Here is a 17034-nt window from a genome sequence, read left to right on the forward strand (position 1 = left end):
GACTTCCGCTGAGAGTCTGGTCTTCTTCTTCTTAATAATAATAATAATAATAATAATAATACTGTTTATTTATAGCCCGCTTTTCCAAGGAGATCAAAGCAGGTTACAACAGAGGTACTAAACAATATACAATTTGCAACAGTATCTACATTATAAAATTTCAAACAAATACATCAAATTTTTGAAAAACAAGATAAAAATTACAAACATTAAAAACATCTTAGGTTGTAGGAGATTCTTCCCAGAAGGCCAAAGTGTGCAGGGAGAATTATATGGAAGTAGGCGCTCCCGCAAGTAGTCAGGACCCAAGTCATGTGGGGCATTAAAGGTTAGAACCAACACCTTGTACCTTGCCCGGAAACTGATAGGCAGCCAGTGGAGAGATTTTAGTACCAGTGTAATATGGGCAGTTCTGAATGTGCCCATGACCATCCTGGCTGCCATATTTTGTACCAATTGAAGTTTTCGAACTTGGCACGAGGGTAGCCCCATGTAGAGGGCATTGCAGAAGTCGAGTCGAGAGGTTACCAGCACATGTACTACTGCTTCTAGGTCTCCCTGCTCCAGGAAGGGGCGCAGTTGAAGCTGAGAGCAGGTGCTCCTGACCGTTGCAACCACCTGAGCTGTCAGTTGGAGCAATGACTCCAAGAGCACCCCAAGACTGCGGACAGAGTCCTTCAAGGGAAGTGTGACCCTATCCAGAACTGACTGGCATAACTCCATTCCCAGATTAGGGGTCCCTATTACAAGTACCTCCGTCTTACCTGGATTCAATTTGAGTTTGTTTTCCCTCATCCAGTCCATTACCGCCTTAAGACAGGCATTCAGAGGAGAGATGTCATCCTTACTCACTGCATCAGTCTGAGATATAGAGAAATATATTTGGGTGTCATCAGCGTACTGATAACATCCTGCCTTATGTCTCCGGATGATCTCACCCAGCAGCTTCATGTAAATGTTGAACAGCATTGGGCACAGAATGCTGTCCCTTGAGGGACGCCCGACTTGAGCTCCCTCTTGGCCGAACTACTGTAAAAGTATCGTGGGCCTTCAGCTTCTCCAACCTTCCCCCATTACCCTCCATTTCTATGCCAGAACATCCCACTGCACCACCCAGCATGTCCGCTGCTGCCACAGGTCATTCATTTCTAAAGTCAGAATGAATGGTCTGCTGTGGCAGGGTTGCAGACGGCTGCTGCAATGCAGAAATGGAAGGCTATGGATCTTCCCAACAGATCCAGAACAACAGGAAAGTTATTTTAATTCATATCAACCTTGTGATTCCCCAGTTCTGGTGCAGGACATGCCAGACGTCATCCAAACTGCCTGCACCAGGAGTGTCGTTTGGACCATGCATCGTTCTAACAGGAGAACGCCAGAATGGCAGCTTTTTGGCCCATGTGTGCAGTCTCATAATGACTTTTTAATTAGGAGGAATTTAATGTTCACCCCTTGTATTTACATCTATAGCAAACAATATGTGCTGCAAATATTGTGACTAAATCATTTCATAATACAGTGCAGTGCAATAAAGTATACTTTACGAAACTTAGACCACCTTTAATCTTCATGTGATAGTTTGGGGAAAACCACCAGAAACACATTCTGGATGTTCAGTGTGCACAGTGTAGGATGTTAATTTTACTCTTTGATTTTCCCTAGGAAGTCATGATTAATATTGGTGATGTTGGAAATGACTATGAGCATTGCCTACAGCTCATTAAAAAACTGAATGAGTTCCATGGATCATCAGGGGTAAGAGAGATTTTTGAACTTTGATGGCTAGGTAGCATCTCACATTTTAACATGTAAATGTTAAATGTCAATTTGGCTGATAAAAGTATAGATCAGTAAAAGATTAGGGTGTAAAGATTAGAACATAAAGGTAAAGTTAAAGATTAGGGCATAAAGGTTGTCAAGTTGTGTTTGACCGTAGAGGGTGATGTTCATCTCCATTACTAAGCCAAAGAGCCAGCGTTGTCAGAGACTACTCTGTGATATGGCCAGCATGATTGTGGCCAGCACGATTGCACAGAACGCTGTTTACCTTCCCACTGAAGTGGTCCCTGTTTATCTACTTGCATTTGCATGCTTTCAAACTGCTAGTTGGCAGAAGCTGGGACTAATAATGGTAGCTCACCCCACCACGCAGGGACATACAGTCATGCATCTTTTCAGTAATAGTATACATACTTCAGGGTAACATGACACCTTGATACATTCCAGATGTTCATGCACGAGCTCTTACAGATGTCTGCCCATCAGTGGCACTCTGGGTGTTTGCTATGGGAAAGACTGGCATTAACATCAGTGTACTGTACTACACAAAGTACAGAGGTGCCCTGCAGTTCAAGCTCTGATGAACCAAATATTTTTCATAATAGTTTTTTCATATCCAGTTTATGAGGTATTGAGTTAACCATACCAAAATCCTTTCATCTTTTAAAATTTGATACTATTTCTTGATAGGCAGAATTGATTGGATTTAATATAATGCAATTACAGTAATGTAATATGGCCCTGATAAGATTAGCTTTCAAAACAACATTAGCATTTAGTGAAAATATAGTAACACTTTGAGCAAGGGCAGCATGACATGACAGCTGGCTGTTTCATCTTTCTCTGTTGTGACCTCTCAGGTTCTGCCTCTGTGATGGTGAATCATCATGGCTGACTTATCATGCAACCCCTTGGGTATGGATGTGCTAACTTAGGCATTGAAATGTGTTAAACACTTGTAACCAGTCACTGTAGTGACACATTATCCACTTAATCCAGTTTTGTTTGTGCTGACGTCTTTCAGAGGTGAACTATTAAAGCTAACCTTGCAACCACAGCAAATGGATTCAGAAAGTGATCTATTTTTCTGGCAGAGTGCACTCAGAAACCCATGGACAATTTGAAGTTGGATGTGTCTGTTGGCATCCTCCTCCTTTCCAGCATTCCTCCAGTTTTCTCAATTTTTCTTTGTACCAATGTCCTCAGCCTGGGCTTCTTACCCATAATGGCAAAAGGAAAATTAATATTATCTACATAATAATCCTGAAAACACAGAGATCTCAAGAAAAACTTGAACTTTCTTCATAGTTGTTTCCTGTTCCCCAAAACATATGAGTGAAAATGCATCTGTCAATTCTGGGCAGAATGCCTAAATGGTCCCACATCAGCTACAGAAAATCAGTACTGCTAGACCAGACAGGACTAAAAATTTCTGGGTCCCATATGACCACAGTAAGAAACTTAATAGCTGAAGCAGACTGGTAAAGCCCATAGCACTCACTAATAATATAATGCAGAAATGGTGGGGGTGGGGGTTGAACCTTCAACGTCATATTGAGTTTGAAGCTGCCAAACCCTTTTTCCTTGGTGAGGGAAGGGGGGGTTAAAAGAAAAATGAATAAATGATATATATCACAACTATTATTCTGATACATACAATAATTCCTTCTTCCTACACAGACATCATACTTTTTTAAAAAAAAATCTCTCTATCACTCCCTTCCCCACCCCAAATCATGAACATTCTCACTTTGATTTGGCGCCTTCTTGAGTCCCCAGAGAGCATTTTGGGTCACACTGAGGCAATTCCCACACCCATTTTGACCCTTTTGGGGGGTTCAGAGGGGCTCCAAACATGGTAGAAACATCCCCTAGATGGCATTTAGTACATTTGAAAGTCACAAAAACCAGCCTGGGGGACATATGTGGCCTGTGGACTACACTTTGCCCACTCCTGATCTAGATGGTTACCCTACAACTGCTATTTAGATTATGAGGAAAAGCTTCCACCAGTAGCAATAGGAACTTTCTTTCCAAGCCAAAGAAAAGACATAGGCAGCAGGGGACAGGGAGCAGTTGGACTATAACTTGAAGCAAATGTTTAAGATACACACACCTTACCAGGATCCCAATCCCTACCTCTATTCATTCTCTCTAAAAATAGCAGATACCCTTTACTGAATTGATGTCACATCTAGTTTTACCATCAGATGTTGTTATATCTAGTCTGGCCCTGTAATTTCTTTCTGCAGTGTGCCCAAGAAGAGAGAAGCCATATTTCTGTGATATTCTGGAAGGCATTAGCATGACCACCTAATGTTTGTTTCACACACATGTGGCATACAGGCACAAACTGCTACTTTTCTTGCAGGATAAAGTTTTCTGAGAAGCACCCTGCACATGTATTTGCCATAGTTATGCTAATTATTCTAAATCTGGATATGTGGATTCTACATCTGTGCTATGCTTCTCTTTCAGTAACTAGAGTTCTTGGCCAAAGCCACATTAAACCAAACCTCCTTTCTCAATTCCAGTCTCCTAATCAAAATGTTTTTTGAAAAGAACAATTAAAAGAATCAAGTTAAAGGAGTCAGTGAAAACAAAAATTGGATTAAAAATAAAATGAACAGAGAAGACTGACTCTTATTGGTAGTCTTAGCTACAAAAGGTCTGCTGACTAGGAGGTGAATCAGATGGGTCAAAGGGAAGGGCCAGAGGCCGCTCTTGCACTGATTGGCATGGGACCGTGGTGATCTCATGGCCCACTCTCAAAGCGGGCCACGGCAGCAGTCCCAAATGGGGCGCCAGCAGGAACAGATATAATCTGCTCCTGGAAAGGGTGGCTTTTCCCACCTCAGCACACCCTTGGCACAGCTTCTGCATGCTTTGAGGGCATGTGCCATCTAAACACCACACCACCAAAGCAGCCAGAAGCCACATTATTTGGCCTATCTGTTTTGGGCCTCAGTTGCTGTAGAGTGAGTCAGCACCTATATAAATCTCATTCATTCCATGGGTCTACTTCAGGCCTAACATCTGAATATATTTGCACAGATATAATTTCTAAGTGACTTCAGTACCTACAGGATACCCAGGATATCTGTGGCCCTTCAGATATATCTGTGGTCCTTCAGATATTGTTAAACAATCATTTCCACCAGTTCCAATCATGGTGAGGATCAACAACATCTAAGAGGGAGCAGCTTCTTCAGCCCTGACCAACAGAAAGAACAGTATTCCTATGTAGATAGTTCCATGGGACATAAAACAGAAAGGTCAGAGGGTGACCGTTAAGTCAAAGTAAGTAGAGCCATGGTGAAGAAAATGTATGCTCAACCAGGACAAATATTAGAAGCTGCATAGTATTCACCTCTTAGGCATCTCAAGCACAAGCAGACTAAACATTTCCAAACCATTCTGACACTATCAACTAACTGGTGCTTTTTACTACTAATAATAATATTCTCAAATGTAAGCAAAAGATTCAACATGAATAGTTTTCACATGGTACTTCCTTAGTAATTTTCCATTATAACTTAATGACCGCATTTCATTGATTGGCTAATATATAAACAAGTTTTTCATGAATAGTTATATGTTGCTGTATGCACTATGCTGGGCAGACTTTCCAAAACCACTATAAATGATAAATCATGTGACTGCTTTGATGCCCAATTGCTTAGCTTAAATGCTGACATCTGGACTGTATATAATTTGTTGTCTTTATTACACTAATCTCTCTATTCATGGAGGCAAGTTTCCCCTACACATCTTTGAAGTCCAAAGTGAGCAAGTGAATAAAACATGTTCACACTACTCCATTTTTATGGTGTTCTAGGAGGGAACAAAGCTAGTTTTGAGTAAAAGTGGTTATTCATTTCAATTCTAAATTTGCGAGGTGTGGCAGATAGCAGTACCATTCTGAACCACAGTTGTGGCTTTAGAAGGCTCAGCGTAAAAGAGCTGTGGTCTGGTTTGTTGCCTAAATCAATCTGTTTCTCTTTGACACTGGTCTTACAGAGAATGACAGTGGATGATGCCCACATCAGTGCCATCAATGCCATTGCTGTACAATTAGAGAAAGACAATACAGAAGAGATGAAAACAATATACCAGAGACGAAAGCAGCTCAATGAAAGGTGTGTGTGGAGATCCATACCTTTGCCCAAATGTTCAATCAAAGCTGATCAGCTTTGGCATTGTAGTGGGATGGCAGGACTACTGTTTTGTTCTACACATGTATTTGCCATAGTTATGCTACTTATTCTAAATCTGGATATGTGGATTCTACATCTGTGCTATGCTTCCCTTTCAGGTAGAAAATATGAATATATATATAATTTCCATAAATCTCCTTCTAGGAACAATGATGGGGACATTTGGTCTAGCTGATACTGCTGGGTAGCAACAGACCACCCCAGCTAGCTCAGGAAAGGAGACTCTTGTGCAGCAGGGTGGGCAGTAACACCAACAGAATCCTTATTCTGTCCCAGCTACCCACCTTTAAATAAATACACTCAAAATCTAAACCTGTAGACTGTGTGAGGGGGCATCTGGTCAGGGGGATGGAATCATGATAGACCACTGCAACTTTACCTCACTGCCCCCCAGGTCTTGCCTGCTGCTGCACAGAGAATCCTGGTGGGCAAATCTGAGAGAGATTACCCCCCCCCCCCCAGCCTCATCCAACCAGGCCTCTGTTATACATGCCAGATCAGCTTGTTCTTCCAGGATCAAGTTCTGAATGGCAATTGGTTTACCATTCACTGACCTAGCACTCAGCAGCAGCATTTTTAACCCAGGAGGGCTGTCACCAAGGCTATCCACACTATTTGGACTGAGAGATAGCTTGGGGACCACAAGCACCCTCTTGTACTCCCCTCATCCTTGGTATTTTAATTGTACACCTCTACATGAGGAACTTTTCTTCCAAGGTCTTCTTTTTTGTTTCTGAAAGACTGCACTTCAAAGAGGTGAAAAAGAAAAGTACACACATGCACACATTTACAGAAGTAAGAGAGGGATGTAAAAGCTAATAGGAACTAATCATCACTGACATATTATATATGGATCTAAATCTTTGCAAATGTCATTCGTGCAGACAAGAATGAATTATTTTATAGTTTTCCTCCTTGCTGTGAGAAAATAATTGAATCCACACAGTTTTGAAGACAGTTAGTAGTTTAAGCCTCATTCTGTCTAAACATATAGACATTTTTTGTGCAGAAAACAGCATTTTCTACATGGAAATGTTGTTGTTTTTTCCACATGAAATTCTGTTGTCTGAGCAAGAAACCCTGTGCTTTTTCTGCACACAAAAATGCATTTTCATGCAGAATAAGTCCTGAACTGCAAGAATTATCACCTGTTTAGGATTCTTTTCATAAGGTTTAGCCAACATTGAGAAACCTACTTTTTGGAGGAAAAAAATCAAGTATTTTATAATATTCTTTCCACACTGTATTAGTAATAATGTATTTAAAATTGTTTCAGTATAGGTGGAACAATTTTCATGGTGATCTAAAAGCTTACAGGCAGAAGTTGGAAGGAGCTTTGGAGATCCATGCCTTGATCAGAGAAACTGATGATATCACAGAGAGAATCACAGAAAAGGTGATCTGATTTGTTCATCCCCTTTATCTCCTTTATTATTTCCCTGAAGTGAATATTTCACAACGCAAATAAACTGAGAGAGATGCAGAAATTATTGTAATATATGCAAAAAAAGAAAATCTGGGGAGAACACACCTTAACATCATCAAATAAATTACAGCAATTTTCATCTTTAGGTTTGAGTTTTCTACAAACTAATGAAAGAGTGGAAATAGTAGTATTCCCCTCCCCCTGCCCAGAGTTGTAATACAGTGGGCCCTCCACATTTACTGGGGTTAGAGGCACAGGGCCTCCATGAAAGTGGGGGGGAAAGCAAATAAAAAACACTATATTTTTACCTGGAAGAACACCTCTCTAGGAATTTCTGTGTGTGACTGTGTGGTCAATTCTTTGGCAGATTTGTGCTAGAGGATCTAGAGATTTCTAGAGGGAATCAAATTCGCAAGTAACCAAATCTGCAAAAGCCAGAGCCTAAATGTGGAGGGCCACTTATGTATATGCTTAAAAGATTATGATTAATCACCTAGGTGATCAATAAGGAAGGATTTTAAGGGGTGGAGAGAGGAATGAGAGATTGCAAGATTGTTTTGTATGGTTATGTATTGTAACTGAATTATTAAAATCAATAAAATATTTTAAAAAATTAAAGGGAAAATTTAGTGATATTTCTTCAACTATGACCATTTAAAGGTCTGTGTTCTAATATTTTACCTCCCCCCCCTTTTTTTTTTTTTAATTCCCCTTAACCACCAAGACTGCACTAATTCAGACACTGGATTATGGGAAAGATATAGCAAGTACTGAAAACCTAATCCGGAGACATGAAGAAATGGAGAGAGAAATTGGTATCATTCAGTCTAAAATGGAGGTAAAAGACAAGAAGTCATTGATGTGTGAAATGGATATTGTAAATATTATGAACATGTCCACTGGAATTTTGCCCTTCATAGACACCTTTTTAAGTGCAATAATCACATTCATATCATACTCATTTCCAATGGATCCGTATTTTTCTTCATAATATGAATCAACATGTATGTCTACTACATAATATGAGTATTGGAAATATAACACTCTGTGGCGACTCACAGAGTATTAGCAAATGAGAAGCTATACACTTCAGTCAGGAACATACTTCAGAAAAAGAACAAAGAATTGTATAACCATTTTCTGTAATTAAGAAACACTTTGTTCTTATATCGTCTAGTCTCAGTTCCCAGAAATCCATAGCACTGAGCCATGGCATTGATAGTGGAGCAGATGCAGCTTTAGCCTCATATAGTACAAATAAAAAGTCTTATTGCAAAAAAGAGTTCACATATGCTTATCGTCATTTCTTTAGTCCAGAGCTGGGGCAATTGTGGGAGACTAGAGGCCACATTGACCCTGCAGGAGACCTTGGATGACATTGCTCTCCCACTTGGGGGGCATTTTCACAATGCCACAATCCTGGGCCATTTTAGCAACCAGAAGTGATCAGAAATCATTTTCTGATCACTTCCTTCTTTAAAAAAAGGCATATTCTGGGCCCCAAATGGCTGGTGGCAGCAAAAAGGTTGAGGAAAACTTGAAGGTGATACCCTAAACCCAAAACAACAAGTGTGAAAACCAAAAGTCTAGGGGGGATAAAAATAGAAAACACAGTAATTTTATTAAAACAGTGTATAACAATAGAAAGCAAAAAGAATAAAAATGCATAGAATATATGCGATCCTATACACAGACAGGCTTGTGCTGGCCTGTATGCCACACCCTAATGTAAACAAGGCTAGTATTGCCAGTAAGTACTAGGCTTGAGAACTGCAAATCCCTAATAGTACAACAAACATAAGGAGGTGTCAAAACATACAGAGCGCCAGTGCAATGGCAGATAAATTCCTTTACACCTCCCAAAAGGGCTGGATCATACTAGGTCCAAGAGGACCAACAACTTGCTTACTGTGACTTGATGTCCCAACATATTATATGATATACTTTACAAGGCTGTAATATCAGTTTACCATGACCACTGATGAAGACTTCTAGTCGAAACGCGTTTGGTCTTTGTTCGTTTATTTTTCAATTGTAATAGGCTTACTGTGTTATCCCTTTTAATTACCTTTTGGTAATTAGCCATTTGTGCAGTTTTATTTTAAATACTGGTGGTGCAGTGGTTAAATGTCTGTACTGCAGCCACTCACTCACAAACCATAAGATTGTGAGTTCAATACCAGTGAAGGACTCAAGCTCGACTCAGGCTTACATCCTTCCAAGGTCACTAAAATGAATACCCAGATTGTTGAGGGCAATTAGCTTACACTTTGTAAACTGCTTAGGGAGTGCTTAAGTGCACTGATAAACGGTATAGAAATGTACTTGCTATTGCTATTAAATCAAAGGAGTATTTTAGAAAAAACAGCATGATAACTTTCTAGACTGCATATGTTTGTTTGTTTATTTATTTATTTATTTATTTACTGTCACACCAACATGTGGCCCAAGTTAGCTTATAATAAACTAAAAACAAGATGCCAAACCTGATCACAAAAAAAATTAAAACACAATATTTGTTTATGATTAACTTTTTAGCCACTGGAGCTGGACTCACTCCCACTTTGCAAAAGGAATCCATCTTCCTTAAGTGACAAACTGGCTACAAAACAAAAAGAAATGAAAAACCATTGGCTACGACTTCAGGGTCTGACCAAGCAAAGGTAAATATTTGCAATAGTTCTTTCTTGAGTCTGTAGCCACCATCTTATTTACCTGTTCTTGCTGGGTTGAATCTACAAACACATTGTACTATATATTATTGAGTGTAGGTAGAACTAGTCATAGCACAATTAAAAATAAGTCAAACTGGAAAGGGATGGAAGGAATGAAACGGAAGGTAGATTTAGATCTTGATGACAGGGTTGGGGGAATGAAACAGAGGGTAGATTTCGATGTAGATGACAGGGTTGGGGGAATGAAACCGAGGGTAGATTTAGATGTAGATGACAGGGTTGGGGGAATGAAACAGAGGGTAGATTTAGATGTAGATGACAGGGTTGGGGGAATGAAACAGAGGGTAGATTTACATGTAGATGACAGGGTTCGAGGAAGGAAACAGGAGGCTGGAGGAAGAGATGGGAGCAAAGGAGGGGGCTATCAGAGACTGGGGGAGAGATGACAGGAACAATTCATGTGAGGGTTGCATTTATGTGAAAGTGGAACTAGGAAGTGGCCCCCTTCTTCACCCCAGAAGTGTAAAAGGTCTTGATGCATTCAACCCCCCACTGAGTATGCGCAAGGGTGCCAATTCAAATTGTTGACTCCGCATGGTATGTACTGGTGTGGTAATTCAAAGTGCTCTCACTCTGCTTTGACTCAGGAATCACCACAATTAAGTTCTTCACGTGTGATAGTTCATCACGTGAATTGCCTTGGATTCGAAGTGACCCTGCTTCACCCTCGCTACGGAAGTGCTTTGAATTGGGGCTCCTGATTCATGTGTGATAAGGCTCTCTGGTTCTCATCTGAATATATCTTACTCTGAGAAGGGTATCCACTCTACTTCTTGCACTGCTAACTTTTAGACTTCTCTCTGCTTCCATTCCCCATTAGGATAAAAGGTGGCATCTGGCCATATTACAGTATCAGAAAAATGTTGAGTAGCTCAGGTACAATGAAGCCTTCACAAAGACTTTTATGACAGAACTAGGGTAGAACGTGTAGGAGGAATGGCTATGTGTGTCCTTGTTGCTACTGTTATTTTCCTTCAAGTTGTCTCCAACCTATGGTGACCCTATCAGAAGGTTTTTTGGTCAAGATGTATTCAGAGAAGATTTTCCACTGTCTCTTCTAAGGCTGAAGGGATGTGACTTGCCCAGGGACTGGGTTACCATGCCTCAGTGGGGATTCAAATCTATCCTGTGAGAATTCTAGTCCAACACTCAACCCACTGTACCACATTGTCTCTAACAGTCTGTATGTTTGTATGTTTTCCTACCTTTTTTGTGCAAATGCTGCTGGAGGAGAAGATAAAAGTTATAAATAAGAAACTTGCAAAGCCATACACATGTGGTTCATACATACTGTTAAGGTAACCAAGGTGAGAAAATGTGCAGTTTTCAAGCCTTCTGTTCCAATGAAGATGGCTTTATTCCATCAGTGTGACATAAATGTTTCAAGACAACAGAAGCTGCATAAAAATAGCTGTAGGTAGATCAGACTTGAAATAGTTCTGGATTGTTCTTTATGTGACAGGGGTGAGAAGTTGGCAGCCTCTTACCAGTTGCACAAGTTTGACTCTGAAATGAGGGAGCTACTAGACTGGATTCAAGACGTCAGAGGTCGGATTGAGATTGGAGGTTTTCCGAAAAGTTTTGCCGAGGCTGAAAGTATGATTGAGGAGCATCAAGAAAGAAAGGCAAGTATTGATTACATCACTTCTTTATTTCCTCACATTGGTCTGTTTCATTGTTCCTCTAGAAAGTGGTTCCCAAACTTTGGTCCTCCAGATGTTTTGCTCTCGGAATTCCTGACTGTTGATCAAGTTGGCTGGAGATTCTGGAAACTGAAGTCCAAAACACCTGGAAGACTGAAGTTTGGGAATCACTGCTCTAGAAGAACAAATCCCTTGTTCCTCTACAGAAGTGAGGTTTATATTAGCATTATGACACTGGGATTGTAATGTTACATTTCGTACGTTAGCTTCAGTCTGAAGGTTACTGCAATTATCCACACTTTAGCTTTTCTGCACTAAAAGCCAATGGAGGTACCCGTACTCCCCTACTTATCTCCCCTGGACATTTTCAAGTCATATTCGGCTATAATCCTGGAATTTTCACTTTTCCCTGACCCATATTTCCCACACTATTTTTGAATGGCATTATCACAATTGCACAAGCATGTTCCATCAAGAAAAATAATAAGAAACCATGAGAGTGCATCAAGTGGGGGAAGGGAGATGGAAAGTGGGGACAGTGAGATCAAGAGCTCAAAGGGGGAAAGAGGGAGGTAGAACTTTGAAGGAGTAGTACAATTGTGCTTTTATTGGGGGGGGGAGGTTAACCTTTGATGGTAGAGCATGATTACGCTGCTTTTATAATACTGTGTGCCCGCTCGATATGCAGGCACAGCATACGTGGCTTCCGGTTTACGCAGAAGCCGTGCAGCAATTAAATGAATGGTGCATGTGCCCATGGTGTGCACGCACTGCCCTGCCACAAGCACAAGCCCCATTATACTGAATGGGGCTCGAGCATACATGTTATTCGCCTTACACAGGGGGGAGGGTCCAGAACAGATCCCCCATGTAAGGTAAGGCTCCACAGTACCATGTTTTAAAAAATAACAATGGAAAATATGTAGAAAGGAAAACGATGACAACTACTAGGTCTATATGGACTTCCTTGCACTTTCCTATATGGAAATACAGTCGCCCTTCTGTTTTTGCGGACTTGGAATCCACGTCCCTCGCCCGTTCACAGGCAGCAGACAGAGGAGGACAAAATGGAGCACACGCTGCCATTCAAGCTAATGGGGCTTGAATATTGGTGTTTTTTCCTTTTCGCGGGGAGGTCTGGAATGGATCTCCCATAAAAAGGGAGGGGTGCCTGTAAAATGAGGATAGGCTGAGATTTTCCCTTAAGAACCATACCCACTGCATGCCCAGAACCCACCCACCTAAAACCATTTGACCCCTAAATTGTAATATGTATAAAAAGGATCTTTCACAGCAGAAAAGAAAAGCAGAATAGAACCCTACTGGGGGTGATAAATGGATTTGGGAGAGGGGGAGCAATCACTTGGATTTACATCAGAATGACAATTCGACAGCAAAATCATCTTGTAAAAATGATGTTTTACCAATGCTATTCCACTCTAAAAGACCTTAGGACCTTTTCACACCAGTCTCTTGTTCCATTAGAGAAGTGAAGTTTATACCATCACTATGCTACCAAAAAATGACTTGGAGGCACACAACAACAACAACAACAACAACAACAATCTATTTGGCTATTTCCCCTGCCCCATATTTCTTTATTTTAATTATCTTTTGCGCTCTCATAATTGCACTATTGTGACATTCCTTCAGTGGACTCTAATGGCTTTCTCTGCTGCCATATTGCTATAGCAGTAGAGTGCTGCAGATTTTTTAAAACAAATAAACTAAAAGGAAGAATCAGGGAGACTATGGCATACCCAAGGAAGACCTTATTCATAGCATGCACAGTCCCTCTTTCCACCTCCCCTACTGAAAATAAAGTGAGAATAGGCAAACATTGAATGGCCACACCTACTACACACATCAAAGTGTAAACTGGGATGTTTGGTTTCTCTCACACCAGTAAAAAAACAAACAAGCAAACAGAACAGTAGTATGGCCTAGGCTGACAAATGAATTGGTTTTGGTGGCAAAACACCTCAGATTACACCAAGAAAAATAAAACATTGTAAAGATCCACTGAAAAATCTTTGTGTGAACATGACCTTAGTTTTGAAATATTTTCTAGTCTAAGGGATGCCTGACCTTACCAAGTTTGATCATTGATAACTGAGATGTACAAGCAATAGCAATCCAATTTTCATCAAGCAGTTGTATCTGCATTCCTATTCTCTGTTGCTTTGCTTGAAAGGGGACTCCCTTTCAAGTCTAGTGTCATTACTAGCTGTTCCTTTTTTTTCATGTAAATTATATGGGAATATTTGAAGAGAGAAACATTTTTTAGTGCAGACGGAGATTCTGTCATCCTCATTTGTTTGCATTACCTCCTATTTTATGACCACACAACAGAATCTCTTATGTCCAGAGCTTCTTTCCTTCTGCTTTAGCTATTTTATGTAGTGTCATTTATGTCCATATGTAAAACTAGTCATATATGGTGGTGATGAAACTGTTGTATACCCATTGTCTGGTTTGGTTTGGTTCTGCTGCAACTCTTCCTTCTGAGACAGAATCTGATTACTACAGGGTTGGTCAAGTGCTTTGGAAATTTTCTCACTGTGCTGTGCATTTGCCTTGGCTGAGGGATGAGTCTAAGGTAAAATCCCTACATCAAAGGTGTTCGGATCATATTGTGAGAAGTGGGCTGGTAGCTAAGCATGGCTTCCTATCCATTACAGAGCTGCTGCAAGTGAGAAAGCACTTAAATAATCAAGGGTATATAGATATGAAAATGCAACTTTGGAGATTAAAAAGGTCTTTTAATGGAAACAGGATTGATTTCCCGTGGGATTTCCCAAGATGAACATTCCATAAGAAATTTTCTGTAGTGATCCAAAAGGTTTAACTTCCCAAGGAGATGGTATGCATAGCAGAACTTCCCAAACTGGTCTGTGATGGGTAAAGAATCTTGACTTAACTTCCATATGAGCAATGCAAATGAGCACAAGCTATTTTCAGATGGAGGGCTTCTAGCACTACCAATCAAAAGACATAGCACAGTTATTCCATATTCTGCTCTGTCCTTAACATACGTTCTGTGGTAAGCAAAAAAGATGGAAGCATGTATTTATTTATTTTATATGCTGGAATCTGTTTGAGAATAAAAAGTAGACATTTTAGGGATACTGGTATCTGTATTAATACTGTCACAAAAAGGATCTCTCTCTCTCTCTCTCTCTCTCTCTCTCTCTCTCTCTTTTTCCCCTCCTCCTCCTCTTTCGTCTCTGAGTTCTTGTGCTCTTCCAGTGACACAATATACATGTTAGTACTGGAAGGGTACTAGATAGAGGCTATTTTTGTTCTATAAAGATAAAAGCCTGGATAGCTGGTTCTGTATGAATATTTGATATCAGTCTGCCCAATATCTTTCAGGCAGAGATTGAAGCACGAGGGGAAAGGTTTGAGGCACTCAGCAATTACAGTGAGAAACTCACCAACTCTGGTCATTATGCAACTCCTGAGATTCATCATTCCCTCATCCAGCTACAACAGGCATTGACGCAAATGATCCAGGCTTGGCAAGAACAACATCTAAAACTGCTTCAAGCCAAGGACTTACAGGTAGGTAAAGAAGCAGTCTCATGCCACCAGCAAGGATCAGGAAGATTGCAAAGCAGTGGTTTCTGGGTCAGAAGTTGACGCAAATCCAAAATTAAGCATTTAGGGAGGTGGAGACCTTGCAAATTAAAAGTCTTAAACAGACAGGCAGGATAGCAGAGGTCAGTCCATGGGCTGCCATGGTGACAGACAGGTGTTTACATTGCTGCCCAACCCTGCTCCATGGACCATTACTACTGCACATCGCATACCTGCCTCCACCATCATGTCTGCTCAGAAGACCCTATCATGGCCTGTAAGGATGGAAACAGAGCTCCTGGCTAGACCAAGGTAGCCAGGTATACCCTTCTGATGTTACAGGCTGCTATAAAGGTTGCCTGAACAGACGCAATGGTGGGGGCAGCTACAGTGCTCACAGGACCATCTGATCTGCTGGCTGTCACCACAGAGTTTCATAGAAACTCCATGACAAACAGCTGGTCTTTTTAGATGAGATTAATGCCCCTCTAGGCCAGGATTGGGCTGGATCCACCAGATCTGCACCCATTGTTCCTGATCCCAGCCTGAGGCTAATGGTCTTCATTGTCTAGAGAGGATGATGCAAGGCTGGGTGGAGCACAGACCTTTTGGGCAGTGCATACAGGCCCAAAAAGAGGGAAGAATGAAATGCAGTCAAGGGTCAACTGCGTCACCTTGTGGTTTTAGTTCACCAAACTAACCACAGATTAACTTTAATAATTTTTTGCCTGTGTGTTCATGTGTATTTGTTGTGTCCCATACGAGTTTTTGCCATGTGGTATGGTTTGAATTCTAAATGAAAGGAAATTAGACTCATATTTGTCTAGAAATCATGTTCATGCCCTCTCTTGTGGAAGCTGTGCCCTGTCTTCATGAATGCATAAAAAATAGATGTTTCTTACTGCACATTTGAATGTAGCTCTTTGAGAGGGCAACTGCATTGCACACAATGGGTCCTGACATCACCAGCTAAAGGGAAGTAGCAGGACATGTGAAAGAACTCTGCCTAAAGTATTATAGAGCTGTTGTGAATCAGTCAGAATAAATAATACTTGATTTGGTGAAAAAATAATCTGACCTAGTATAAGGCTGCTAATACCTGATGATGGGAAGGAGAGAGGGAACTAAAAATTACAAACCTGCAAACACATTAAAACAAACAAAATAAATGTGCCATCTACCTATACAGTACTAATTATTCAGGATCCTAAACTGATCTGCTGCACTGATTTATAATAATTGTTCCACTGGTGTAGTTAATAATTAATAGGTAATAATTAGATGCTTGGTAGTGGCCTGGGAAACTTCTGGTCCTACAAATGTTTTGCACTACAAGTCCAGTAATTCCTCAACCTTGACCATACTAAGTGGGTTTTCTGGGAACTGAAGTCCAAAACATCTGCAGGACCAAAGGTTTCCCAGACCCTGTTCTAAGTATTGCTAGATTTTCTAGAAATAACTGTGGCTCCAGATTCAAGCACTATCCTGAGTGTATTGGAAAAGGAACTTCTACTCTCTCTGTATCCTGCACAGAAATTCTTTGGTTATGTGGAGCAGAACGAAAGCTGGCTTGGCGGCAAAGAGGCCTTCCTAGCAAATAAAGACTTGGGGGTAAGTAAAATGGACTCTTTTCAACTGAAAGGAAATAGTGCTAT

At 40.7% G+C, this 17034-nt stretch overlaps 1 protein-coding gene across 1 annotated transcript in view; it reads left to right on the forward strand.

Moving 5' to 3' along the window:
• SPTBN5 (spectrin beta, non-erythrocytic 5) overlaps nucleotides 1-17034 on the forward strand; it is a 155573-nt gene that overhangs the window by 92547 nt on the left and 45992 nt on the right. Inside the window, exons 40-47 of the mRNA XM_089523147.1 lie at nucleotides 1663-1755; nucleotides 5800-5918; nucleotides 7278-7392; nucleotides 8147-8260; nucleotides 9961-10085; nucleotides 11620-11786; nucleotides 15180-15364; nucleotides 16913-16990. Coding sequence (XP_089379273.1) covers nucleotides 1663-1755; nucleotides 5800-5918; nucleotides 7278-7392; nucleotides 8147-8260; nucleotides 9961-10085; nucleotides 11620-11786; nucleotides 15180-15364; nucleotides 16913-16990 — 996 coding nt within the window. The remainder of the gene's footprint in view (nucleotides 1-1662; nucleotides 1756-5799; nucleotides 5919-7277; nucleotides 7393-8146; nucleotides 8261-9960; nucleotides 10086-11619; nucleotides 11787-15179; nucleotides 15365-16912; nucleotides 16991-17034) is intronic.

This window comes from Sceloporus occidentalis, unplaced genomic scaffold, assembly GCF_023333645.1.
Source record: "Sceloporus occidentalis isolate IW3139 unplaced genomic scaffold, rSceOcc1.0.p SCAF_4, whole genome shotgun sequence".
In the NCBI taxonomy this organism is placed as follows: Eukaryota; Metazoa; Chordata; class Lepidosauria; order Squamata; family Phrynosomatidae; genus Sceloporus; species Sceloporus occidentalis.